The sequence below is a fragment of the Cebidichthys violaceus genome, unplaced genomic scaffold (assembly GCF_023349555.1).
Source record: "Cebidichthys violaceus isolate CVI_PGR_0920_01 unplaced genomic scaffold, fCebVio1.0.p SCAF_63, whole genome shotgun sequence".
NCBI lineage: Eukaryota > Metazoa > Chordata > Actinopteri > Perciformes > Stichaeidae > Cebidichthys > Cebidichthys violaceus.
In genome coordinates this window covers 752,593-780,544 of record NW_027176850.1, presented here as the reverse complement: position 1 = coordinate 780,544, position 27,952 = coordinate 752,593, and the positions used below count along the sequence as shown (strand labels likewise).

Sequence of the window (27,952 nt, the reverse complement as noted above, 5' to 3'; positions counted from 1 at the left end):
TTGTGTGCCTAACAGAGAGAGAGAAGATAAGGAGCAAATGAAACTTGTTGGATGACCTTGATGAGTCCAAGAGGAAGGTACAGTAACAAATCTCTGTGTGCCTTTAATCTGGAGTTCAGCAATTTTGAAATTAGGAACAGGCTTACCATAACATCAGGTTGTCTTTATTTGAATAAGACTAATACATGGAAAAACATCCATTATAATATACATCAAAGTTCAGTATTTCGAGAATACTGAGGTTTGGTGCGTTATGTTGGATTTGGTGACATCTGTCGTGGTCTGGTGGTCTTAAAGGAGCAGTGTGTGTAGAATGTAATGGCAGTAATGATGTTGCCGATTGCAACCAACTGAATACCGCTGCGCTCACCCCTGCAAGCATGTCGGACTAGATGAGCCCTATAAGCTCTCTTATCAGATCGGCCAGAAAATAATTTGATAACAACAGGAAACTCGTTCAACCAAATCATCATTCCTACACCTTATGCATACTTGCCAGGACAGGTGAAAACTATATAATATAGGAGAGTGTTTAGCAGTACACGTAATGGCATAGCCACAAAAATGTAACTGAGAAAAATTATCAAATATGGTATTTTTAAATGCCATTATCCAAAACAAGACCGTGCTCATGCATCCACAGAATTAAGCGTTCCACGGTTAATTCACACTTGTCGTTACTCATGTTTTCAAGGTTCACAGCCCGTTAGGCCTCCAAGCCCTCAATCAGTAGACAATGAAGCCATTCAGATTTCCATCTTGTCCACAAAAACAAGTATGGAAAGAAATGTTCCTAGTGTTTCTTAATGTTCTTAGTGTCACATTTACAGGCAAAGAAAAGGCATTGACACAAGTATTGACTGGATTGAAAGAAGTAGCAGTAGCCATGAGTGGGCACAGCAACCACTCTGATAATGGCAATAGGAGTTGACATACAGTAGAGGCTTTAGGCTCTGCAATTGTCAAAAAAAGATGGTTTTAACACTAATGAAGGATGGATCCATGTTTTTGGAATTACCTCGGCAATGTCCTCAGATTGTGTGAATCAAATTGCAGAGTTTATTTGGCACTTGATTTATTTTATATGCCATAATTAAACACCATTATTCGGGGCAATAACGAAGCATCGACTGTAAAAAATTCAGACCACTTGTGTTAAAAAAACAGAAATCCTTTCTATTGCAATTGATCTAAAGAGTAAAGTGTTAATTAGCTAATTGGCACTCTTCATCTCAGCAGCAGTTAATAAAAAACAGCTCTTGCATGAAGGGATGGATGACTGGATGGATAGATGAATATGGCAGTAAGAGGGAAGGGACAGCCATAATTTAAAGGTTGGATGGATATATGGATGGATGGGGTGAGGAGGTGTGATGGGGGAAAAATAAGGGATGCATGAATTGAGGGAGAGTAAGGGACAACGGCTGGAAGGTGAGGAAGCAGAGATCAAGATGAGACCACATCAATGTTTGAGAAGTGAGAGAAATATTCCCTATTCCCTCTCTTTGATCTCTGTCCGGCATTCCTTTGTTGAAAGTCTTCAGTAGTCATGATGAAAATATTAAAGCAAAACTGCATAATTCGAGATCAATGAAATGATGTACACATTTCTTCTCTAAATATTTCATAAAATTATTTCAATCCATACGCTGTAAGAGAGGTCGTTCTTTGCAGTGGCTGTTTTTCATCCAGGCTAATACATATAACCTAATTGCATGTTTTGTCCAAGCATCTGCATATAATTTGATTTAAGCATCAGTTTGCAGAATTAGCTGGAAAACAAAAGTAAGGCAGAGGAAAGAAAAGGCATACAATACAATGATTTACTTAACTAAATACATAGGAAGGTTTCTTCAGTCTCTGCAACATCTTTGAGCACAATTTGTCTGTCATTGATCTATCTTTAAACTTGCAACCTAGTGTTTTTTTTTTCTCCACTAACCTGTGTTATACTGAAATATTCAGTTTGACTTGTAGTTGAAAGTGAATGTGCTTTCAAATATTGATCAGTTATCAGCAGCAGTAGTGAGGTTGACTGCCGCTCTGCGCTTCATTGTAAAAAGCTATTGTATCCATTCTTATCTGGTGTTTTTTGTGTAATAATTACCTGAGTGTGTCTACACAGTCTCTTAGAAATACGTTTATAGTTTGAAACACAAAATACATTTTAAAAGCAATGCAATGACATCATCAACGTTATAAAGACAGGCTTTTAATTAACACATCTGCCAAGTCCTAGGTACGTTTGTTTTCACCACAATACCTGCTCTTGCCATACATTATCTGCTCGTAGAAACTAAAGCAAGATTAAACTTTTTTTAATCAAGTTGCCCTTAGCACATGTTGTGGCAGTGTTCATTTTGTTAACAAAAACTTTGACTTAATGTGTTCGTCAATGACCTTGTTTTCCACTACGAAGACAAGGCGATGACGAAACGGCACCAACGTCAATAAATACTAAATGACTATATCAACATGCAAAATCGTTGGCGTATGAAGACGAGACTAAATTATAGTTCAAAAAGTAAAAAACAATCCAAAATCTCTTTATTTTTGTTGACAAAAAAGAGGAGATAATGTTAGAGACTGTTTTTCATTTTTCAATGCAGCGTTTCCTGTGCTGCACGCGTCACATGCACAAACATTCGCTAAAAGAACGGGCGGCAACTACATCCTCTGCTCAGGTAGACATTACTCCATATCTTTACATAGCATATCTTGTTTGCTGCTATGTTAGTGCTCTAAATATAATATAGAAAAAAACATTTAAGAATTTATTTAGTAAAGTTTATTAACAAAATGTTTATTACCCATTTCCTTCTTGCTGCAATATGTTGCAAGGTCAGAGTTTATATATCGCCCATGCACAGTTTTAGAGGCACATTTAGTCAAGACAAGGATGTCAGATATTGAATTGATGCAGTCAGCCAGAGCCCTGACAATATTTAACTACTGCAGCGATCACTTTTAGGCCATTACAAAACTATGTATTTTTAAGAGAGGCTGACTTTGGTCTATAACATAGACCAAAGGTTTGCTCTATTATAGCCTGGTTATAATATTGGTGTGCATTAGCACTTGTCCCCTCTCTGTCTTTTTCTTTTTGGCCATGAATCATTTCTGCAGCTGCTTTTAAATAATGTAGCTGTATTGATCAGGTTGAGTTACGGGGTAAACAGTAAAAAATCCTAAACATCTAGATCAATGCAACAAACATGAGCCCCTGCTGTGAATTACATGTATGTAACTCTTGCTGATGTCACAGTCCCCAAATCTTCATGGGGAGTTACAAAAAAAGTAAAAATGAATGGGAGGCATCGGGTTTCTACACCTCCATCTGGACTACACAGTTCCATCTCTTTATGTGCTGTAATACGCTACCTGCATATCAATACTTGAATCTAGATTGAATGCACATTGATTCTGAGCATCAGTATTGCCCGAAATAAAACATAGCCATGAAAAACAACTTGCGAGGAAAGAAATGAAAGAACCTGCTCTCAGACTGATGGGCATTAACACATGAACAGAAGGTTTGAATAGAGTTTCTTTATTTGCAGTCAGGAATGCAGTGCAATTGAAAACCAACATATTTAACATGCCAAAAAATGAAAAAAGGCTGGAATTAGAACGGTTCAATGAATGTTTGGCATTGTATTACATTGTATTATGCCAGCAAATATGAGTTTTTTTTATTGACAGTGTTTCTGCACTAGTTCCACTGAGAAAAATTGAAATCAATATAGTTTTGTTTTTTTGACAGGTTTTAAGTTTTTTTTCAGAAATGTTGATGTCATCAACAGAAAAGAAAAAGAGCTGAAATAAACTCACACCATGCTTGGACACATGCAGGTCCCTCGGCTTGACATAATAGCTGATATGCTGGGTCACGTTCAGCAGACACTGCAAGTGTGTGTATGCGTGTGTGTTTGTGTGTGAGAACAAGTAGAGGACATGCAGCTTGGAGCAATGAATTCCAATAGCTTAGTACCCCAAGGATACACACACACACACACACACACACACACACACACACACACACACACACACACATAACTTTAAAACCACACACACACACACACACACACACATACACAGTAATTCAAACCAGCTTGTATACAGCTCAAAACTATGTTTTATTCAGAACAATGCCGGAGCCTAAAGGAAATGCTAATGTGGAATTGTAAGATTTCTTACAATCCTGCATACTCAGAGATGGATTGATTTGTTATGTGAGTGTGTAAGAGAGTCTTTGCATTGCATTATTCAAAACCGAGCCAAAAGCACACAAAAAGCAAAACTGCTCAGTGGGCGTCCAGGTCAAATATGAATCCATGACATTGTTCAGAGGGGCTTTGGTGTTGTTGGTTTTGTTGGAGTTGTCTGGCTTAAAGGGGAAATGCCCCACCTTTTAATGTGGATGTCCAATCAGTGCTGATGCTAATTCCTCAGTGAGTGTCATATTGACCGAGAAAGTGGAGTTTGCAGATGCAAAACCTGTTGCTCTCACTGCATCCTGCGTCAGTTGACTTGGTAGTGGCATAGTTGGAGGCAAGGAAGAACTACAGGCTATTTCAGCTTCGATTTCTAGTCTCTTCCTCTGGGTAGCCAGGGGGCGTGCTCCAATGCTGCTCAAAAATAACTTCACTAAACTGTTGTAAGCTCCATTGTGTAAAGAAAGTAAAAGATATATATATGTATATATATATATATATATATATATATATATATATGTATGTATATATATATATATATATATATATATATATATATATATATACATATATATATATATATATATATACTGTATATTCTTATTAAAAAAACAACAACATAAAACTTCCTTGTTGCCTTCGCTTGTATTACAAAAATAGCAAAATGGCATCCCCAAATATGAGTGCAGAGGATTTTATGGACGAGGATACATTTCACAGTGTTTAGTGTCTTGGAAATTCAGCTGTATTTATTTGAGCCAGAGTATATGGCTGAAGAAATGCAGGGGAAAAAGGCATGGCTGTGTTTGCATTAGCCGTGCAGACTTTGAGCGTGAGAAGCTACATGTGGGCACTGACTCCTCTAGCAGGAGAGCTCATCTTTCTCGGTCAATGTAGCATACAGCAATATAGCTTCAATCGGCTGCCTTTACCATCAACACCTACTAGACATTCACATAAAAAGGTGGTGGCTTTTCTTTTATATCATACTCATTTTCATGTTCATACTTGTATTTTGGGTTTCTTGTTAAAAAAAACGTTGTTGTCATTATTGTCTGAACATACCTGTATTCACCCTCTGTCTGAAACGCTCCATTTTAGCGTCTCTCTCTTTAAGCCCCCCTCCCGAAAAAAAAAAAGCCCAGTCTGGCCTGATTAGCTTGCGAGAAAAATATGGTGCACCTTTGCAAAGGTTGTTCTCAAGCTGCGGATGGAGATACTCGGGTGGGGGAATGGCGGTATATTCTAATGAGCCTGCACGTGACATAGGAATGGGAGCCAAATCTGAATGGCTTGTTGATCAATATTCCGATCCTCGCAGCCCACAAAAGACTGACCGGGTTGTCTTATTGGACAGATTGTGGGTTGGTAGTCACTCCAGATCCCAAAATGTATGTGCATAAGCACCGAACAAACTTTCAGTACTTTGCTCAAGGATAGGTAGGGGAAACTGGCTTACACTCAACCTGTGTGACTAGAGGCAACAATTATATTTGACTGCTGTCATCCCTCATTAATGTGATAGCAGCACAATAAATTGTGCTAATTTGCCCTATTTATCACAAAGATGCAAACTCATTTAATACTTTATTTCATATATCTTAAATTAGAAGAGACAAATGGAGGCAGAAACATGGAGAAAGAAAGGCAGACTTTAATGGTGTAAAGGTGAAATGTTCCCTCAATGAAACAACACTCACTTCTAGTGTATTTGCTAAGTTGACTTTGCCTTCCATCGGGGCATTACTTGCATTATATGGTGGAAATGTTAGATCTTCCTTTTAAAGATGTTTGATTTGGTTACAACTAATTGACCCCACAGCAACTGCCACTTTATAACGGTATTTTGCATTTATCTTGACCAGTGGAGACAGTGACGATGGTATTGTTTTCACATTGTGTGTGTCATCAGAGGCAGGTGTTTATATGTCTGTGGACAAATTTTGTGCCCTCAATAGCGTCGCAACCGTGCAAGATGCAGTCAAGAAACTCTACAGGTGTGCAGTTCAGATGAAAATGAACTGCAATAAACTTATTTGGTCCGATTTGGCGTCAAGGTTGTTGTGATCCCATCGTAAGATGGTCTCTCGTTCAAATTTCCTTTGTTAGTCTACAAGCATGAAACAAATTAACACAGAAATAGACAGGCAGCTGGCCAGTCAGACAGATACATGTTTTAGAAACAGACAAGATCAACGTAGTCACCGTCTGATGCATAGATTTATAGATGGGGAGTGACTGACCTCAGAATGTGCTCGTGTGAATATGTTTGTGGGTGTTTTTCTACTTCCATCTTTGTGTATTATTTGTGTATCACATATTGAGAGCGAGCAAATGTGGGCTGGTCCTTTCTTCAAAGGTTCAAAACATTAGTATTAGGGTTTAGAGTTGGTTTTAGAGTTCAGAGGGTGAGAATGGGTTCATGTAGTTGTGATTAAGGATGGGGTTGGGACGAGTAATGCTTTCATAGAAATGCAATTGTGTGTGTGTGTGTGTGTGTGTGTGTGTGTGTGTGAGTGTGCTGCATAAGACCATCAGAGTACCTCAAACATACTATATCAATTTATTTCCAGCCTCTCGAATGACAGTGTTGAGATTCAAACTGTACAATCAGTGGATAACATGAGTAACACATATATTCAGATTTTCCATTTTAACACACACGCACACTTTCGCTCACATGCACACTTAGAGAGTTAAACTAGAAGCATAATTGACATTGTTTCTCTTTTCCGGGTTGTGATCTTAGCTGTTTTATTCCAATTTGCTTGGCCCACAAGCTTGCTGTTAGCAGCGCCTCCAGCTGTGTGCCTTTTGATTTAAATGAGGGATGCTTATAATGCCAAGAGGCCATTTCAGGCAACATGAAGTGTATAATTTTCAAATTCTTTCAATTTTTGTAAGGATATTGTGTGTCCCCTGCTGCATCTTGACACCATGACATTTTTTTTACATGTGCATGGGCGTGTGCTATTTTTTTCCTCTGAAGCCATGGTGTTATAATCCAAAAAATGTTTGGAACGACATTGACTCAGGATTTAAGGCACAGATATTCAACAGAAATTCAAAAAGAGGCCTTATATTAAAGATGGTGTGCAAACACGACATACATAGACTGAATCTTATCACATTCGTATATGCCTCATTGACTAAAATGGCATATACAAGTATGTTTTTAAAGAGAACACCCAACACAACAATAGAACACTTGATTGTCTTACATGATGCTCATAAAGCTGTCTCTACCTCAGCCATGCTCTGCCCTCTTTTAGAAACATCTGCCACTGATCTTCACTAACATATTCATGAGCCTTGAGGATTTGGTTGTGACCACTGCTGCACAGGACTCGTTCTCCCTCAAGGTTTGTCTCTACCGGATGTGAATCAGTCACATTTTTTAGTCATCTGTCTGTCTGAACAGAAAGACTGTCATTTTAACAAATGCTGCTGTCTGCAGCAGCTCCATGCAGGCTGGAGCTTCATCAGCTTCCATCACTCATGCATCAGTACAACCTGAAGCATTGTTCTATTCTTGAAACCTAGTTTTTCTTTTGCTTGCACTCATAAACCAAATACTCCATCCTTAATCAATCTTTATCATGTACAGTAACTTAATGCTCTAAAATGAAGGAATTCAGTTGGCAGGTGAAGCAGGAGAGTGAGAGGAAGACGGAGGGAGACAAACAGAAAACAAGACTAAAACTTAATTGGATGGGAAGTGAAGTGGTCTAGCTCTAAACCGCCGGCCCCCTCAGCAAATTCTGCCAAGTATGAAAGTTGGTGTCTTTGTCTCTGGTGCACCAACCCCTGTCCTCCATCACGTACCGGCAGGTTTAAGACCGCTTCGTTACGTCAGTGGTGCCTGTTTCAGAGGTTTTCTCTACAGGCTTAGCAGGAGGGCACTAGTTTCCAACAGCCAGCTGGTGCAACAGTGGTGATGCTGCCAGATTGTTAATAATCTGCACCCATCCCCTCTATGACATCTTGGAAAGCAGCCACTTTCATTGAATCAATTTGCAGTCCAATGACAGTGACAATGCTTCTAGCTCTATAAACATGAAATTTTGGTGCACCCCATGAACCTCATTCACTCTTAATTTGTCGTAGTCCCACTGGTATATCTAGCATTGTTCTTTGCTATTTTGCAACAGTTTGTACTCTAGAACTGTCCTTAAAGTGAAAATCCTTCTTCAATGATTTGCCCCACCTGAACAGACAGCCGCCCACTCACCATGAATAGAAATGAGGCTTTAGCATTCAATAATTCATCCCAGCGACATATTTGTCCCCAAACCCAAAAGTAGTGGTACACTCTGTTTTATCTTAAAGTGGCAACAGACAACATTTCAACTCCACAGAGACAACCGGATCACTTTCCGTTTTCCTCAGTCTACTCCATTACTGCAACTGACCCAACCACTAAGCATTGTGCAAATGAACGTGCAATGACTTCACCAATATGCCAATGAGTGTCTGACACCATCTGCCAACTTCGAGTGACTTTTGGAGCTAGTGCCAGCTACTTTGATTGGAAAAGAGCTGGCAACACTGCACAGGACACACTGCCTTTTGTTTTCACATAGTTTTGTTTGTATATTGCGCTAATTACTCAACATGACTTTTTTAATGTCTTTATACTTCTTCTGCGACTTAGTCACTGGACACCAACAAGACTGAGGTGAAATGTGGCACCAGATGTTACAGTATTTTGAGCACATTGCAGATCTAGATTTCAGCTTTGGGTCTGGGATTTCACACCTTAAGGAAGTCAGATGGCGACCGCTGGCTAAGTAAGAAAAAAAATAAATAAAACAAGTTCCATTGCCAAACCTTTGTCTTTAATAAACAGTTGGCATGAGACATAACAGCTCTTATAGCTGTAGTTGTTAAATGTGAAGCCAGCACCAACGCTTCTGGCTCTAAAACACTACTAGCAGTTACCTTGCTGTTTGTCAGCTGCTTTTAACACCTCCTCTCTTGTAGCAGGTTCACACATCAACCATTCCCTCCAGTCTGTGAGAGGCCATAAAACCCCCCTCCCGCCCTGCTCCTGACCTCAAATACATCAACTGCACCACTTAAACTAGTGTACAATTACTACAAACACCTCTGCAAAGGTGAACAAACTAGAGCGAAACCTGAGAAAGAGGTGGCACAGTTCCTCTACAGCTTTGTCACCTGTAAACAGCCAACCAGAAGACAGAGGGTGTGAGGAGAAGGAAAAGACAGGAAGTGACTTTTTCGGCATCATTGGGGAATAATTGACTTCATCCTCCACAGATGTATCTCCACCTTAATGCAAGTGGTTTTATTGAGTGATACCTGGCAAAATTCGTTATCTGTCACTGTGCCTCTGTCTGTCTCTGCCTCAGAAGATAACTGCAGCAGGAACACCTGACCTTTTCGTAGGAGATTCCCCTCATCCATTTGTCTTTTTCTCTTCAATCTTCTACTCCATCCCTCTCTCCATCCTGACATCCATTTTCTCCCCTTGAACATGCCTATATCCAAATGTACCTGATTGCATCCTTATCTCCCCTCCTTGCGGACAGTTTATGAAAATGGAAACTAATTAGACAAATTATTTGTGAATCCACTAATCATGAAACTTATATTTTATATAATCATTTAAATACAGTGCTGAGGTTTTTCTTCATTAAAAATGCTTAAAAGTAACAATTGAGTCATTATTCTTTCCTCGAAAGACATCCCCTGAAGCAGTGTCTCCCTGCTAGTTTTAAAATCCAAGTAGAATTTATAACTGCAAAAGTTTAATGTTCTTTTATATGGTATTTTTGCAGATATGGGGCTGATTTATTGCTGCAAGTTTAAGCACCAAAACAAAGAACAAAATGTAATGATGTTATTGTCTTTCTTGTTTTTATGTTTTTGGCAATCTCTAACTGAAATCATTTGCTCTATATTCTAAATGTTCACAACCTTAGAAAGCTTCTGGTTGCTATTGTGTTTTCTATGATGTAATTTCTCTGGTTTCATTTATTGATACCAACTGAAACTGAGATACTATATTTATTTTCTCAGGGCTGAACCATGCTATTGCTGAGTGGCACATAATGGGCCTCATTTCTAAATGTTGCATAGGCACATACGAAGGCAAACACAATTTTCCAAGCAATCCTTGGAATTTAAAATAACCTTGACGGGAGAGTGTGCCTACCTCCATGGTAACTCTGAGTCATGTATATGCACATAAACTGGAGAACTAAGAAACTGCGATTCTGATGGCAGAGGGATGCAACTCTGCAAACTGTTTGAAATTGATACGATTGGGTAATATAAATTAAAATATTACCTCTGTATTATAAATATTTCTTATGATTTAATAAGGAATAATATTTCAATGGAACTGCATTTGTTAATACTTGCAAGCTATAAAATGTAGCCTATTGTGCAGCCTATTTCACACAAGTCATATTTGTTTCAATTGCCTCGTTGATTGCCTCAATAGTGTCTTTGAGTTTGTGGGACTGAATCTAACGGGACACAGCCAATGGAGAGTTGAGACACATGGGGTACATTAGTAACGCTGGGGCTGGGTGAATTCTTCCTTAAATAAGGTGGACATGCACCAAATCCATTGACGTATGTGCAATCGACAGATTCTTTTGATTTTTCAATGGAGAGCATGGCCGTGTGTTGCATGATGGATACGGCTAAGTGAGTTGTCTGGCCATGCGCCATATCTGAATTGGAATTATCATGACTGGACCTCAACTTTGTACAAATGAGGTCCGTCAATTGCAAGGCAGCAGGCTTGCGAAACTCAGGTCAAACAGTCAAACTAGGCAATGCTGATCAAGTTTGAATCAATATTCAGTTATTTCTCGCCTCAAATGTTTTCAGAAACATATTTTAGTTATTGTTCAGCAGTAAAATACGAAAGTTTGTCACCCAGTCGCCATGTTGAAAACAATCTAGCCACAACCAAACACTGCCCATTGGCCAGAGCAAACCAGACTGCCATGTCTTTCTGTTTGTGGGCCGTATTTTGTGTATCTCCACCATCAGCTGCAGCACCAGTGATCCCACTGGAACATTCAGCGATTAGGCAAATACAAATACATGTTGGGTCATTCGGTGTCCCCCTCCACTTCGTCACTACCAGTCTCAGGAGGGATTCTCTGATTATTGCAGCAAGGGGTTTGAACTTCTGTGTCCCCAAGCCCCTACTGCCCGTGGTACAAACAGCATATGAGCCTTTCGTCAGACCACGTCTTTTTTTATTTTGGAGGGGGTCTGACCTTCTGAGCTGGCAACATTCACTGCCTCTGTCACATGCTGCCACTCTATAGAGTTTGTGCAATTTGTAAAGCCCACACTGCGTCCACCAAACATTATATTCTTCCTCTCACAACAGGTACTTCACTCTCACACTGAGTGAAATGGATTTTTTAGCTTTTCTGTGAATTCGCCATCATTCTCTTTATGTAGTTAGTATATATTAATATTAATATGGGGCCTTTCACTGACCATTTTTAGGTGACTATGGGCTTTAAATAGGTGCAGCAAGAAGCTTGCTTATTCGTGCGCCAAATCTCAAATTGATTAAGATTAATGAAAGAAAATCAACGTGGGACTTCGGTGTTGCCTCCAATTTTCTGATATAAGTTCAATGCATAGTTTTTCAAATGAAAAAGGCCCCTGGTATCTATCAATGTACTTAACATAAGCTAGCCTTTTAGCTCTCTAAGTGAGACATCAAACACATTTTTGTTGCACATTTAGCCATATGTGATGATTGTAAGATCCTGAATTCAACACTTACAAACTGAGAAAATATATGAACAAACACAGGTTGAAGAGAGTTGAGTTTGACTCCAGCGCACAGTATGGCACACTTGAATCAGTCATTTTCTTTTTTGGATTGTTCTGCATTTTGGCTTGAAAGCCATTGCTTTTGAATGCTTTTGATAGATTTTCTACTCCTTTCAAACACTGTCCTTCAAGGTGAAAGCTCTTTTTACATCAACAGTAGAACTTGCCCCTTTCTATTTGAGTTTGATTAATACACTGGGTCTTCCATCGTGTTTACCATTTATGAACTTGAACTGAGTGAGCAGGCAGCCATTCAGGGTCTATCTCAAGGACCATTTGACATGATATATGGCTGTTGATGGTCACTCAGTGACTTTTTTTGTGATCAAACATGTGACCTTTCAGTAATTGGATGGTATCTCAAACCACTATGTCACCCGGCCCACAATACTTTCTGACACCCTATCCTCCATCTTGATATCACCGTTTGCACATTGCCATGAATTGAAGTAAGGGAGAAAAAAGAATCTGCTTATGTTATTTTATGTACCCAGTTTCTCCTCTAAAATCCTTTTTATTTACACTCTCCATCTTAAAATGTAGCTTTCTTTCAAGTTTTTAAACACTGAACCTCAGTTGAAGATGTTTTTATTTCAGGTAGTTGTGAACATTGCCGCACAATGCCTTTGGACTCCTCAACCTCGTTCCCAAGGGTGACCTTAGCTGCAAGTGTCTTGTCTTTGCAAAATTCTGAAATCTATAAATCTGAAATATGGACCTTGCATGACTACCTTGCATGTGCTTTCTGCTGTCTTTCTTTGTCCGTCTCTCATGATGATACATGCACACCCACACACAGCCACTCTTGTACACATTGCATTCATTTACAAATGAATGGAAGGGATTGATTAAATTGTGATTATTATTGTGCTTCTAAATGTCATGTGTTTTATGCAGACAGTGACGCGTGTGCTGTTGTGAGATAATTGGATCAATTATGTGTACTCTGGAATTAGCACGTTAACACAGCTGTCCAACAACGGCACTGAGCACCTGCCTGTTTTTGTCTCACTAACTTTGCCTCTGTTTTGCCTTGCTGTCCCTCTGTTCCTTGTTTATCAGTCTCGGCCACTCTGACACTTCATCTATTCTGTTTCCCTCTCCAGATCATTCTCATAAGTCCCTGACATATATACAGTCGGCCTTTTGTGGAGAACAATTCACATGATGATGTACTCTTTAACAAGCGATGGAATACACAAAATGGAAAATATGTGTGACAGCAGGTGACAAATCAGTTCTCAGTAACACTTTCTTTTTTTTTTTTTTTTATGGGACACTTTTTGGATATGCAGTGCAGTGCAGCTTTTTACATTTTTTAGTTTTGAGTAGAAGGTACAGTTCATCACAGGTACATATACAAATATAGTAAATAAATGCACGTCACAATAAAAGCATTGCAACTGAAAGCAAATCAGTATCATCCATTCAAAGGAACTACTGCAGCAGAGTCACCCCATCTCAACATCAGCAGCTTTTGGTTTGATTCACCATTGCTTCAGTCGTGCTGGTCTTCCTTATCACTACCTGACATATGGGTACACTTATGCTGACAATCATAAGGGTTGAATGTAAGCTCTTTGCACACACTATAACTTCCCTATGGCATCATTGTAAGCAGCAGTAAGTCCCTGCATACTGCTCTTTGTATACCTACACCATAGCTGAGCAGGGGGGCTGCAGTAATCTCTGAACAATGAGATCTGGGCATCAGTTGAGCTCATTTGAAATGCACATACAAGTGTGTTGCCCTGAGCATGTACTGTATTTTATGTCATTGTCAATATGTATCTATACCGTCAAATGAGTCATCTCTAAAAAAGATGACAAAGATAGCCCAGAGAAGATTCATTTTCTATTGTCTTTGCTTCAAATTATGTTTGAGTGGCCTTTGTGGCATTTTGATTGGGTGCATTGTACTCCGCATCTTTAACACCGCAAGGCAGAAACTATTATACACCTATTATACACCTCTTTGAAAAAAAAAATCATTATTAGGTGTTACATTTTGCACCTATTCAGCAACCCCCTGGTGACACAATCCATTCCAGAGGTGTAGATGAAGTGCATTCCAGTTTTCAGCAGCAGCCTGTTCGCTCTAACCCTGCGCCACGGCAGAATGTTGCTAAGTAACTCGTCCCTAGCCTGCTGATCTTTAGAACGCTGGTCCTGTCAACATGTTGTTGAGGTCATTGCTATGTGATTAGAGCTAAACCCTCTTGAAAGATAGGAAAAGACAATATGTTTCCTACAGTAATAATAATAATAGATGTTATTTGTTATTTGTGCCAGTACAGTTCAATGGGTCGGATTCACTTAGCTGCTGCATGACTTCTTCAGGGACACTGAAGCAAAGGAACCTACAGCTGATGATCCTTTAAGTGTGTGTGATGTGAGTCTCTGCGAGCCCTCTTTGTCATAAGCAAAGCAAACAGGAAACTGCATCTGCCGCTACGTTTCAGTACTTAGGACAGCGTCACATCTAAACACACACACACACCCCATTATTCTGTAACAGTTTAACTGTAGTCACATGTATCTCGGCCAATGATTTAGTGATTTTTACCTTTTTTCTATAGACAAATAAAGCTTAAACAGAGGTCAATGAGAAAAAACAAAAAAATATTATTTTTCGAGGATCAGTTGACGGTGGGCCAAACTTGACTAATCAGATTCAACTATGCAAATTCTAGTCGGGGACACCCCTACAGATTGTAAAGCCCCTTAAGGCAAATGTGTGATGAGTGATATCGGGCTGTATAAATAAAGTTAACTTGACTTGAGTCTGCTAAGTCTACATGAAGTCTCATGAATATAATATTGGGATTTGGACCTTCGACTCAACTCAGGCTATACTTGGCTTTTCTGTTAAGGCAGTGATCCGACCAGGGATTATGATTACAAACCCGAAATGTGCACATACAGTTTCTGTGATGAGGAGTGACATTTGACTTCTTGGACGGAGGGAACAATATCGAAACGATGAAACAATCACCATGAATTGTAAATAGGACAATGTTAGCAGGTTTGACATGACTAACTTGTTTCAACAGTTAATGCAGGTTTTTTAAATCAAGATGTATTAATATATTTAAGTTATTTCTTCAGATTAATTAAGATCAGATAATTGCTAACTATTAGACACTGAATTTTATTTTTGACTTTTTATTATTATATGGAAATACATGCACAACAGTCTCCTCTTTTTGACTTGGCATAATGGACATGCTTATACACCACTCTGCTCATCCTCCTTTCTCTCTCTCTCTCCTTTGATGATTTTCTAAGTGTGACCTCATTGTTTACTTCATTAAACTGAAAGCCATAAATTTGACACCCCTCATCCCAAACACACATAGTCTACATACTGGCACAAGCACGCAGCGCACACATGCTCCCTATTAATCAGGTGAGGCTGGTGACAGCTTCACGGTTGGTGCTGGATTTACAACCCCAAAACGCCCTGCCTGTGCATGTGTGTTTGATTGAGGGTGTGTTCGTCTCCTGCTCTGATAGTGTAAAGAGGAAAGAAGTAGTGAAAAGAGGGAATGAGATGTAGCTAAATAACGCTGTTAGAAGATTCCTCCTTTCTTGCATGCAGTGTGGGAGACGAGAGAGTATCAGAGCCGGCAGTACAATACTGAGATTCAGTCCGTCTCACTCAAAATGGCTGCACACCGCAGTCCATCACTGGTTTATTAGAGATTACACACACACACACACACACACACACACACACACACACACACACACACACACACACACACAAACATACATGGTGCATTGGAGCGCAGTAGATTGCATCCAAATCACCACTATCTGAAAGTAATGGGAAGTGGTGGCTGGGGGCTATGTCCGCTTCACCCCTTAAAAACCAGAAGTTACATCAATATCTCGTTTCAAACTGCAACAAGACCACCAGGATTGCTCTCAGACTTGTCTGAACGGTGTAATCCTCCAGAATGTATGTTTTCTGTGTCACTTGTGACAAAACATGCCTCTCTTATCGACTGAAACACTTAGGAATGATGAATGTCACTTGAACACAACGCCAACGGGAGCAGACAAAGTAAAGACCAGTGTCTGAGCATCAAGAACAGTCCTGATACGTGAATTTGCATGTATTTAATAAATTACGACGTGTGTCATGTAGAGCAAATGCTTGAATCCTTACAGAACTAAGCCTTAATTATTAATTGTAAATGTCAAAAAGACATCTGTACAAAGCAGCAGCCATTGGTTGTACTCTTTCTCGTTTTGACTCTAGGGCTGTCACAATCATGAATTTTAGTTGACGACAAATTGTCTAAATCCAGGCAGGAATAAGATGGAGTTATTCCACCATTTTTACTGAAAAACATTGTTGATCTGTCTCGTTTTAAAGTCAGTTTTGTTCTTTCATTGATTCCAGTAAGGCGTTTGATACAGTTTTGAGGGTTACTCTCTGGTACAAACTGTTAAGAGCAGATAATAATGTTATGTTCTTTGATATTGAATTCTTGGTAGTAATGATTATGTACAAATCAAATCACGTGTATTTGTTACTGGTATTACAACTTTTTTTGCAAGTCGAGCAGGAGTTTGACAGGTTGAAAATGTATCTCCATTGTTGTGTGCATTATTCACCACTGAAGTAGCGGACTATGTACTACAGATTGTGTTGTTTTATCAAGTTTATGGTACTGATGTATGCAGATGATACCATTATCATGTCGACAACAAAAGAAGAGGAACAATAAGCAATATACCATATCTGTGATTTCTGTCAGAAAGGGAAATTGAAGTTGATAGTGTGATCAGTTTGTATAGGAGAAAATCTAGAAATTGTCTCTTGCTTTAAATATCTTGGTATCATTATGGATTTTCATGGTTCTTTTAAGATTGCCATCGATGAGCTGCATAAGCAAGCCTTCCATGCAATGTTTGTGTCGATTTACTTGTATTTATTGCACGAGATCTTTTAAAAAATATGAATTACACCAGTTATGTTATAAGCATGTGAACGTGAGGGTTTGAAAAAAAATAATAAATGTATTAGAAAAACTACACCTCAGAGTTTTCAAGTATACACTGAAAGTCAAAAAGACAACTTGCAGTAATATAGTCTATGGGGAGCTGGGAAGATACCCACTCTGTGTCGCAGTTAAAAGATAATTATCGGCTACTGGGGAGGCTGACAGAAGGGAAAGAAACTAAACTCAGTCTAATAATGTTGAATTATTTGCTAGGCCTGCATAATACGGGTGTATATGTGTTGCTTCTGGTCTTTTACATGTTAAGCAGATACTGGATGACTGTGGTTTGTCTTACCTCAGACTCAAACAAATATGAAACAACACCAACTGGTTGGCAAAGTGAGCTCAGAAGTATGGAAAAGTATCTAAAGTAGCAAATATCCTGACTGCACTTTTTGCTTTTATACATCAGAGTAAACAACACAAGCATTCCTAAAATCATTAGAAGATCTAAAGGGCTGGATAGAAACCGGAGGATCTGAAATCTTTGTAATGGCAATCGTTTGAATGTAAGAATGATCTACAGTGAATAATAGAGAAAGGCATTGGCCAAAGTAGTAATTAAACCTCCCATCTATGTTTAAATTGATCTTGTAATTACAATCTGATAAGCCCAAAGTTTTTTGTAAATAAGGTGCCTTTTTGAAGGATTCCCTTCTTTGTTTCAGTAACATTAGTCATGCCTTGTGCCATAGTTTTATTGTTCTATGTTCTGCTTGTGCTCCATGCCATGTGATCATGGTCCTGAGCATTATAAATAAATAAAATGAACAAAATGATTAAAGCTGCTATTTCCGTTCATTTTATGGCACACATAGGTGCTGTTGTGTTTTGCTTTGCAACTAGATCCTGTTCATTTCAATGGCTGCTCATCGAAATGATGCGATTAATGGCAAAGTTCTATCAATTGATCTTCATATAGTTTATTGAAACAATGATCACCTCTCGCTCTGCTGCAGATATATATTTTAAATACCGTGTTGTAAAACTGTTGTTTGCTGACCTACTATAACCAACATGTTATAAGACAGCAAGACAGTTCCTTGGTGCAGGCATGAGTCTATTTTCAAAAGTAATATGCAACTTTGAAACACAAAGGCATTATTATCCGTTTCTACTTCAGCCTCCAGAACTCAGGAGAGACTTTGTTTTGCCTCCTGGGCCAAAGTTGATGCTCACTTTGGGGTCACACTGTACATTTACTAATACTAGACAACTCTACTGCTAATTTCTGCCAACACCTGTCTGCTCGGAGCACATCCGCTCTCGCACTCTGTCGGCACGACCGCACACTCGCTACACACTGAGCTAATTCCTTCAGGGGACATATGCTCATTTTTAGGGTCATACTTGTATTTTTGGTTTCTACTAGTATATGTTTACATCCTTTCATTTTCAGAAAACACTTCATTATTCTCATACTGTGTGTTGAAAATGTCCCGTTTTAACGACTGTCTCTTTAAGCTTCCCTCCTGAAAAAGCCCAGTCTGCTCTGATTGGCTTTTGAGAAAAATAACTTTTATAACACCATGTATCCATCAAAACATTTGAATGTGCATTTTCTAATTAGAAAAGCTGGATGGAAGCAACAACTCCAGAATAACTTTCCCCAGAGCTGTCGAACACAATGCTGCACCTGTAGGAGAGACTCACTGCTATAAATCAAGAGAGACATTATAGTCACATCTCTTTCAACATATTGCTTTGTAAGCAACCAATGTGGTTTCATATGAGCTGAAACTGAGGAACCTGTCAAGCAACAGTACGATCCAGACAGCCAAGCCCTCTTTATCCATGTTATTTTTGAAACCTTGTGCTCAGGACACTGCTAATGAATACACACCAAATTCACTTTCTATTTGTTGCCACATTTATAGCATTCTCTTACAATTCCTGTGATTGTGGAATCCAACGATTATGCAAAATTATCATAGCCAGCTCAAATAATCGCAATCAGACAATTATGTAATTATTGCATCAGATCTATTAGACATACAACGCTCCTGATTCCCATTTTCACACTTCAGGAATGGAAAAAATAGATGTATTACCCTATGCAGCGATCATGGGACTTACTCAGCACATAAAGCACTATGGTATCCTTCACCTTAACAGGGACACAATATCATTGTTGCCATGGTGTCAAAGAAACCTCATATCACCAGATGGCTTTTGCACATACAGGGTTTCTACAGGACACTGACCGTAAAGCCATTTCTCCCCTCTTGCCCTTTTCAATCAGATGGCATCTGTATCTATCCTCACACACTCCTGATGTTTTCTGCCATGTGTGAAACTAATCAGAGCCAAAAACCTGGTGTGTGTGTGTGTGTGTGTGTGTGTGTGTGTGTGTGTGTGTGTGTGTGTGTGTGTGTGTGTGTGTGTGTGTGTGTGTGTTAGTGCGTATGTGTGGGTGTGTCTGTTTGCAATTGCCACTGGCACCTTGTTGTAAAGTCAATGATGCTGCCGCTTGTTGTACATTTACCCCCCTTTCACACAGACCGATACACACGTTCATGCACCCATATACAATCTGTCTCTCTCCATACACACCCCACAAGCAACAATGCTTGTGGGCAGCTGGTGATGAACAAATATTCTCTCTGTTGAGAGAGAGTGAGTTGGCATAAATGCCTCCGTGTGTGTGTGTGTGTGTGTGTGTGTGTGTGTGTGTGTGTGTGTGTGTGTGTGTGTGTGTGTTTGCAAAATGGGAATCACTCGATTGTGTCGACAGCAGCCGCCTTCCCGCCCTCCGGCACTGTGGCTCCTGATTGGATATCTCGTTAGTCAATTACCTCATTAGTGGATATCCTGTTGAGGGACCATGCGCCACTGACAAAAAAATAAATAAATCCATTCTTTTTGTTTAGCTTGGATGCTGCTCTTTCACAAAAGTCTTCTTCTTCTTCTTCAAAAATGAATTTCTATGGTCCATAGTGGCAGTTAAGCCTCCTGCTCATTTACAGACATGACCGCTTTATGCCAGTCCCAGTGGGCCTTGAGTCAAATCGCTGGAATACACACTTGACAGGGTCTTGTTGCCACCCTGCTGTGAGGATGTTGCTGCCCTGCTGTTCTCGAGCGTAGCCACTCCATCTGTAGGGAGTCCCCTTCGTATCAAATAGGCTTGATATTCGCGAAGAATTGTGGATCCTGTCACCGTGGACAGTGGCATTTTAGCGGTATGTGAAATCTGATTGAGGCAACTACCAGTGTCTTTTTCTTGCCCATTGGCGTAACTATACCTTACTTGTATATAGGGTGGGTAAATAAATAGCGAAGAGGACTAGAGAGATAGAGACCATGCCTGAACTCGCCAGCACACAGCACTTTGTAAATGCGGGACTCTATGAAGTTTGCTGCTCTTCCGATGTGAGTATTATTAAGGAAGATTGACAATAAAAAGAAGACATGGTTTCTGACGGATCATTGTTGACTGGGCGTTCAGTCGGAGTCAGAGCGGTTCAACAGAAGTTCTTGTCAGGAAGTAAAATGACGTCTGAAACCAAAACGTTGGGTTTGTGAACTGCTGTAACTTTCTGAATCCAGCAATTTGCAGATCATGCACACTTCAGCAAGCAATTTGCAGCACGTCTTAAGGTTCAATAGTTCAACTGTTTTCTCATGCCCTTTTTTTTGTTCTTCACACAACTACTTCTGTCACTTTTTAAATAGCAAATTCGTACACTTTGCCTTTCGACGCTGTCAGATGTCATTCTAGCTTTAGTGTGCAAGTTTTACTGGTTTACTGCACAACGTGAGGTAAGGCTGTACACGGGTCCAACAGTTTAACAGCAGTTCATAATTATCAAATCAAACTCAAGAAATTATTTAAAAGAAACTTCCCCTCAACTCATGCTGCCAGCGTCTCTTAGCTCTTTCGAAAAGGTGTTTGTCTGACAGAAAATACAATTGTCATTGCACAGAGACAGAAGGACAGTGCTGCTCTTTCTTGTAGGTCATTAATGAATTTTTTTTAAGCTTTGCCTGCTGCACTGTGCGCTCTTGTCTCAGGAGAACCCACAGACATGTCAAACCCAATACGAAACATAATCTGTGTAAAAAAGATCCTTAAAAGATTTGCCACGCTCCATTGTCCCGTCCCAAATTACAGCAATAAGGATTGTATATGGAGGAGAAATTGCAGATTGATTTAAGCACTTGTCAGCTGTTGGGGTGTCATCTCAAATCGTAAAAAACAAAGTGATTGCTGTGATCAGAACAATTGCACAGTAATGGACACAAATAAATAGGTTTTTAGAGAAAAAAAACAATCATATACCGAACGTGGTTTGAGCCAGTGGCACCACTCTGTGGGGGAAAATGAGGACAAGTTGACAGGTTCAGTTCTATCAACATTACTTTGAACAAGACACTGATGCCACTACCTGCTTGCAATATAAGCTGCTCTGGATGAGGCTTAATATACAGTAGAGTGAGTAAAGTATGTAAAGTGAACCTTAGTTTCCTGGGTTTCTAGGACATGCTGGAATACATTACATCTGCCTTTCAGTGTGTCTACTTTTTGGGGGCGACTGCAAAGAAGCATTCGGAGAAGTGTTTTACTCATGCAAGTCTCTCCAGCTCGTCCATCTCATTCTTTCTCAGTTTCGCCTCTCTCTCTCTCTCTCTCTCTCTCTCTCTCCCTTTCACACATAGATTTCCATTTATTTTTTAGGCACAGACTCCCATCCCCCTCCTCTGTCCTCCTCCCTTCACTCCCCATCTACAATTCTCTAGCCTGAATGTTTTACATCTTGTACCTCCCATTTTCCCCTCTTCGCCCTCTTTTCTGTCTCCCTCCCTTTTTCTTTTATTCCCAATTTCCTGCCCTCTCTCCTTCCCGTGCATCTCTGTGCCTCGTTCTCTCTCTTTTCCTTCTCCCTCTCCCTCTCCTCTCACACTGATTTTGCGTCTCTCCTCTTGTTTTACTGCCTTCCCTCATCTCCCCTTGCTTATGTCCCACTCTCTCGGGTCTTTCTTTCCCTTATATTCCTATATTCTTCCCTCTGCCTTCCTTTTCACACCCTTCTATATCTCCTACCTCACACCCCTCCCTACCCTTGCCCTCTTCTTTCCACTCTTTTCTCTCTCTCTCTCTCTCTCTCTCTTTCTCACAGGACACGAACCTCACACATGGCTTATTGATTTTTAAAAGCAACACGGAGATGTACAGTCGATGTAGGGCCCACAAATCTGCACACTGAGGATTTGAGACACATGTGCAGTTAGGTACATGCATACAGACAGTGTGCACAACATGCACACTCCCAAGGCGTGCAGTGAATATTTAGATGATGCCAGTATGATTAACACAGGGTTTGTGATGGGGAGAAAGGGAGGGAGAAGAGGGGAGAGAGACTGTGCCTGTAGATGGCAGAAGAGGGCTTTAAGGGAACGTGTGGGAGCAGTGTGCACAAATATACACACATACACACACATTCATGCACACAAGCACACCAACCCACACATATTCTCATTAACCCTCACACAGGCGCATATATACGGCTTCACCTGTGAGGATATTTCTCCGCCTTACATAAATTCCCTAAACTGATTTCAGGCAAACACACACACACACACACACACACCCTTCAGCACACCAACATAAACGCTGTACTGTAGATTACACTGAAGCTGCACTCAGACTGAGAATGAGTGGTCAAGAAATCCGAAGCACTGTCGATTACTTTGATTACACTATGGACATGAAATTGTTGAATGACATGACTGGTTTTCTTAATGAGAAATGAGCTTTGCATGTTTCCCTTGGGGCTGGTCAGTGACGAGACTCCCTCTGAAAGCCCTCTGACATTTAACTTTTTTCATATTTCTAACAAAAGTGATTTTGAATACGGATGTTTTTTTTCCTTTTGAAAATGTAAGTGTTTGGATTTGTGTGGTAAGTGCATTTGTTTTTGTGGTGACAGTAAATCTTTTTTTTTTTCAATACATAGTCCTATGTGCAGTTGGTTGGCTGTGTTGTGTTGTCTGAGCTTGGAATTAACTTTATTGGATCCAATAACTTTTGATTATAAGATAAAGAATCAACATAATATATTTAAATTAACATTAAGGAACAAAATTAATGATTTGATGACAAAAAACTGTAAAATAAAATCACCTCATATACCCAACAATGTCCAGTGTTTTACTGCTAATTAATTTTCAGTGATAGTAAAGTAGTTATAAGTGCAAGTAATCACAACTCACTCAATCTACTTGTCAGTTTTCCAAAAAAACAACACACAAGCTCCCAGCTCTCTTAACTCAAATGGCCTCAAGTTCAAGGACCCAACATCATCTTGACTCTGAGCACAGTCCATTCATAACCTTGGAGGAAAACCACATGCCATGCAGCCAGAAACGGATGGTCGGAGATGGGTTCTGATACATTGGCTTCCTCTAGGGTAAATAAAAAATTGATGTATGTGAAAAATAGATACCCAAAAGTTCATTCAGTAGTTAAAATCTGCTCAGAGCGTCTCAGAATCAAACCCACACCTCAAATTCTTACATTTTTAATTCCACTGTTCACTGTGCAACAATTGACACCGTGCCCATTTAAATCTCTCCCTACGAAAGCTGTGACACATTTGTTATCTCATCACAATAACATGCAACTTTGTGGCTGTTAAAAAAAAATAAAAAATCGTACGCTCCATTTGCCTTAAACCATGAAGATTTCAGATGGCAAACTCAAGCTGATGAGTATTATGATGTATGTATTTCCCAGGCTATTCTTTTATATTTGTAAAGCACATTAAGTTCACAGCGGCACTTAGGCTTTTTGTTGTTATTGACTTGATAGCTACTCATCATTTTCTCTTTTTAAAGTAAAAAAAATCCATACACAATTTAATTCTTTGCCTCAGTATTTTGAATGAGGTGGCTGACAAAAGAAAGGGAATTGTGCCAAGTACAACACCTCTATTAGGATATTACTTTCAATAAAACTGAAATATGTGATACCATTTTGAATTGGAGGTGACAGAAGGTAGGATTCTTCATATCTTCCCTCATTACTGCTGGAATGTTTTGGATGATATATTATTTTGATTGTAGGAACATACAAATGTTGCAAATACATCTCGGAAAATGGTCCAAGAAGTTTTGAGGATAACAGAGTTGCCAAGATGTGACACAAAGGGGACAAGGAGCTAATAGGAGCTGTTTTGATTGAAGCAAGTGTTATTAGTGGTATGAATACTATATTTTAATATAGAATATTTAGCCTATCAGTTAAAATATTAATAATAATATTATATATATTATAAAGTAATCATTTTTTGTTGATGTTTTACTGCATTTTCCCTGTGGTTGATATCACAGCAGAAGCCGTAGCAGCTAACATACAGTTGAATTGCACTGCTACTTAACGTTCACAAATATTGACAAGAAAACCATTAGTTGCCATGAAGAAGCCTCACTTCACATGACGAATGGATTTGCGTCTGCGTCCATCATATGCCACCAAATCCCAAACTCGTCCTTGTATTGATTTCATTTCAGTGGACAAGTGGATCAATGAGTGATGCTGGGCAAACTATTACTGGCTGGTCCATGTGACTATTGGATAAAGCTCAGCGTGTGGTCACTGTGAAAGGGCAGTGTTATTCTTCTCATATGTTTTCATTTTATTGAATGTGGCTTGGTTTTGTCTCCCTCTTTGTTTTGGTCGAATTTGGGCATCAGTAGGTAAAGTTTTGGCATGCGCCCAATCCTCTGTGCCAGTGGACGCTCCTGCATTTTGCGTCCTGTTCACAGCGCTGCAACAGCAAAGAAAACACAATAGTATCCTCTGCGTACAGCCTGATGTTCAAAATCAACCAACATCCACCAAAATAACAGTCTACTTTTACCAGAGTCCATTTTATGCTATTATTTCCGAGCAAAAGCACGTGAGTGGAAGCAGGAGCTTACGAGGAGCACTTGAAGGCAACATTTCTGTACTGGTGGGGAGAAGGAAGAGTCGCACCAGCCGCTACACCGGGAGAATAGACCGAAGTGCACCGAGCAGAGTGGATGATGCACGTATCCTCAGGATTTCTGACAACAACTGGAATTGTCATTTTATCTTTTCCTCGTCGGACTTTCACGGAGAACTAAAGGAGGACTTGTCTCCACGTGACGAGCAAGCTCCGGTTTGGCTTGTTTGGTAAGGCAATTGAAAAGGAATGACTGATGGTGACGCTTATGTGAAAAGAAGTCAGATGAATGGTAAACTGACGAGAGAGTGATTCATTTTGTCTTCTTTCAGGAGGGGTAAAGATGCAACATTTTGCTCGCGGCTGTCTGTGAGAGGAAAGGAGGAGAAGAAGAAGGAGGAGAAGAAGAAGAAGAAGAAGAAGGTTTGACAGACGCACGAGTGAAGAGACGGATGAGAGGAGGGTTATCCGGCCACAAAAAAAGAAATACAAACAAATACCCCAGTACATTATCGAGACACCAAGGGGACCGGACACACCGCAGAGGGGATTTTACAAGAGACGCGAGACACGGAGGAAAGGCTTTTAAGGAGGGGGGGGGAAGCCAAATTAAAAGCGGGATATTTCCGAATGGAAAAGGGATGCAGCCCGGAGGCAGTGTGGATTTGAAGCTCTCCCTGAGTCTCTATCACTCTTTTGCAAGAGAACGGGACGGAATAGAGAGATATTGACGACAAGTGTCGGAGAGTGGATTTAAAGACAGAGACAACCTGTGTGCCCGTCCCATCTGCCCCTCTGCTTGTCTCTCTCTCTCTGGATGTTGACTGAATTCATTTTGGGGATATGAAGGATTTATCTAGTCTATGTTAGAAGGAGGAGGCAAAGAAAACGCACGCGTCCCCCTATCTCTCTCTCTCTCTCTTCCTCTTTCTCTCTCCCTCTCCCCCCACTATTTCTCTCTCCCTCTCTCTCTCTCTCCCTCCGTTTTTCTGGATGTGAAGCAGCATGCGGCCCGGTGAGAGCTTAGAGGGCTCGCGCTCGGCTCGCGGAAGATGCATTGCTGTTAATAATATTACTAATAGCGGCACGGAACGCTGTCTCGCGCACCCCGCGTCGCCAAAGAGGAGGATGAAGAGAGGGACGACGAAGAGGAGGATGAGAGGGATGAACGAGAGGATGACGGACGGAGGAATGACGGTGATGCGCTGTTTTCTGTGGAGTCTCGTTCTGAGCTCGCTCTCCTCGCGCGCGCAAGGTAAGGGGGATGCGACACGCGCGCGCGCGCACACACACACACACACACACACACACACACACACACACACACACACACACACACACACACACAGTCATAAGAGCACTCCACACGCAGTGACATAAACGCCCTCACGCGCACACTCGCGGTTTGGGTGAGACTGCGTGCTGAGTTTTTTTTCTTCTTCTGCTGCTTCTTGTGTGCGCGTGTGGGGTGAAGAAAGGGAGTGTGTGTCTGTGTGATGGTGTCTGCGTGCGCGTGAGGATGTCTGTGAGGTGTCTGTGCATGTGTGAGTGAGAGGGGAGATGTGCGTGTGGGCGCGTGCGTGGATGTATGGTGTGTTGCGGAGGAAAGAGGAGAAATAGAAATTGGCTTACAGGGAGGATGCAGGGAAAGAAGGATAGAGCCGGCAACAGCCTCTTTCCTCATTTTCTGCTTGCTTCAGTTTGGTCTCTCTCTCTCTCTCTCTCTCTCTCTCTCTCTCTCTCTCTCTTCAATACAGCCATTGAGCCGGTAGCCAATAAATATTCTTGTGGTAGCTCTTGGGCTGTGGCAGCGAACGTGAGCTGCTTATACTAAAGTGTGTGTGTGTGTGTGTCTGTGTGTGTGTGTGTGTGCGTGTGTGTGTGAACGTGAGTTGTTTATCGTGATGAGACCAGAGCCTTACACAGCATTGTATCCCCAAATATCTGACACCATACCTATTTGTTCATTTTCTACCCTATTTCAGTTAAACAACGTTATATAATGGCGGCGTCTCCCTTTTTCTTTCTCTCTGTCTCTCTTACACACTTTCGTACTTTGTCCCCCCTACTCACTCTCTCTCTCTCTCTCTCTCTCTCTCTCTCCATCCACCCCCGTCTCCCCCTCTTTCCTTCTTGGGTGAAATAAAATGTTAAAATATTCACAGTACAGCACACTCTCCCACTTTCTTTGTCGGTCTGCGTCTTGGTCTTCCTCTGCTTTCCATTTTTAGTTTCTCTCATCTTGTTCAGAAATGCTGTATGAACACACACATTTGAGTGAGCGCACACACATACACACACAGACACACACACACACACACACACACACACACACACACACACACACACACACACACACACATATATACACTCATGCAAACACACCCAGTGCTGCAGCAGGTGAGGCTTCAGTGGTATGGAAACTATTCAGCACCATATCTCGAGCAGAGGAAGGGAGAGGAGGATGGAGTGGAGGAGTAAAAAGATGAATACAGGGAGGAGGAGAAATAGGGGGGGGGGGGGGGGGGGGGGGGGAGAGACTAAATATGGGCTCATGAGGAAGTGAGGAGAGGAAAGGAGGGAAAGAGAGAAATAATTCCATAGAAAGGGACGGAAAGTTTAAAGACACTCTTTGAGCTTCTGGCAACACCAAGCCAGATGGATTTGGTCACAGAAAGAGATTTGGTTGAGCAGAAAGGTGGAGTATTGTGTTGTTTGTAAATTGTTCAAGATGACAAAGGAAACCTCAAAAAGTATACTGTGGAGGCTGTGAGAACCACTGTAAAGTCCCTATGACCCTCCAGTGTAAGGAGACCATGTGTAGGCTGACGGAGCAGGAATAAAATGGATTTCTACAGTGACACCAGGAACTTGGCTTGGCACTTGGCTTTGCACTATATCTGATTGTAGTTTCACACTAAAAAACAGGAATCTGCAGCCTTTTTGGAAAGGATTTTTT

At 40.6% G+C, this 27,952-nt stretch overlaps 1 protein-coding gene across 5 annotated transcripts in view; it reads left to right on the top strand.

The window, feature by feature from the left end:
- The first annotated feature begins 24,993 nt into the window (after positions 1-24,993).
- csmd3b (CUB and Sushi multiple domains 3b) overlaps positions 24,994-27,952 on the top strand; it is a 342,676-nt gene continuing 339,717 nt past the window's right edge. For all 5 annotated transcript variants that reach the window (XM_068734381.1, XM_068734379.1, XM_068734378.1 and 2 more), the window contains exons 1-2: positions 24,994-25,223; positions 25,326-26,248. In XM_068734381.1, the coding sequence (XP_068590482.1) occupies positions 25,999-26,248 (250 nt within the window). In that variant the 5' untranslated portion in view covers positions 24,994-25,223; positions 25,326-25,998. The remainder of the gene's footprint in view (positions 25,224-25,325; positions 26,249-27,952) is intronic.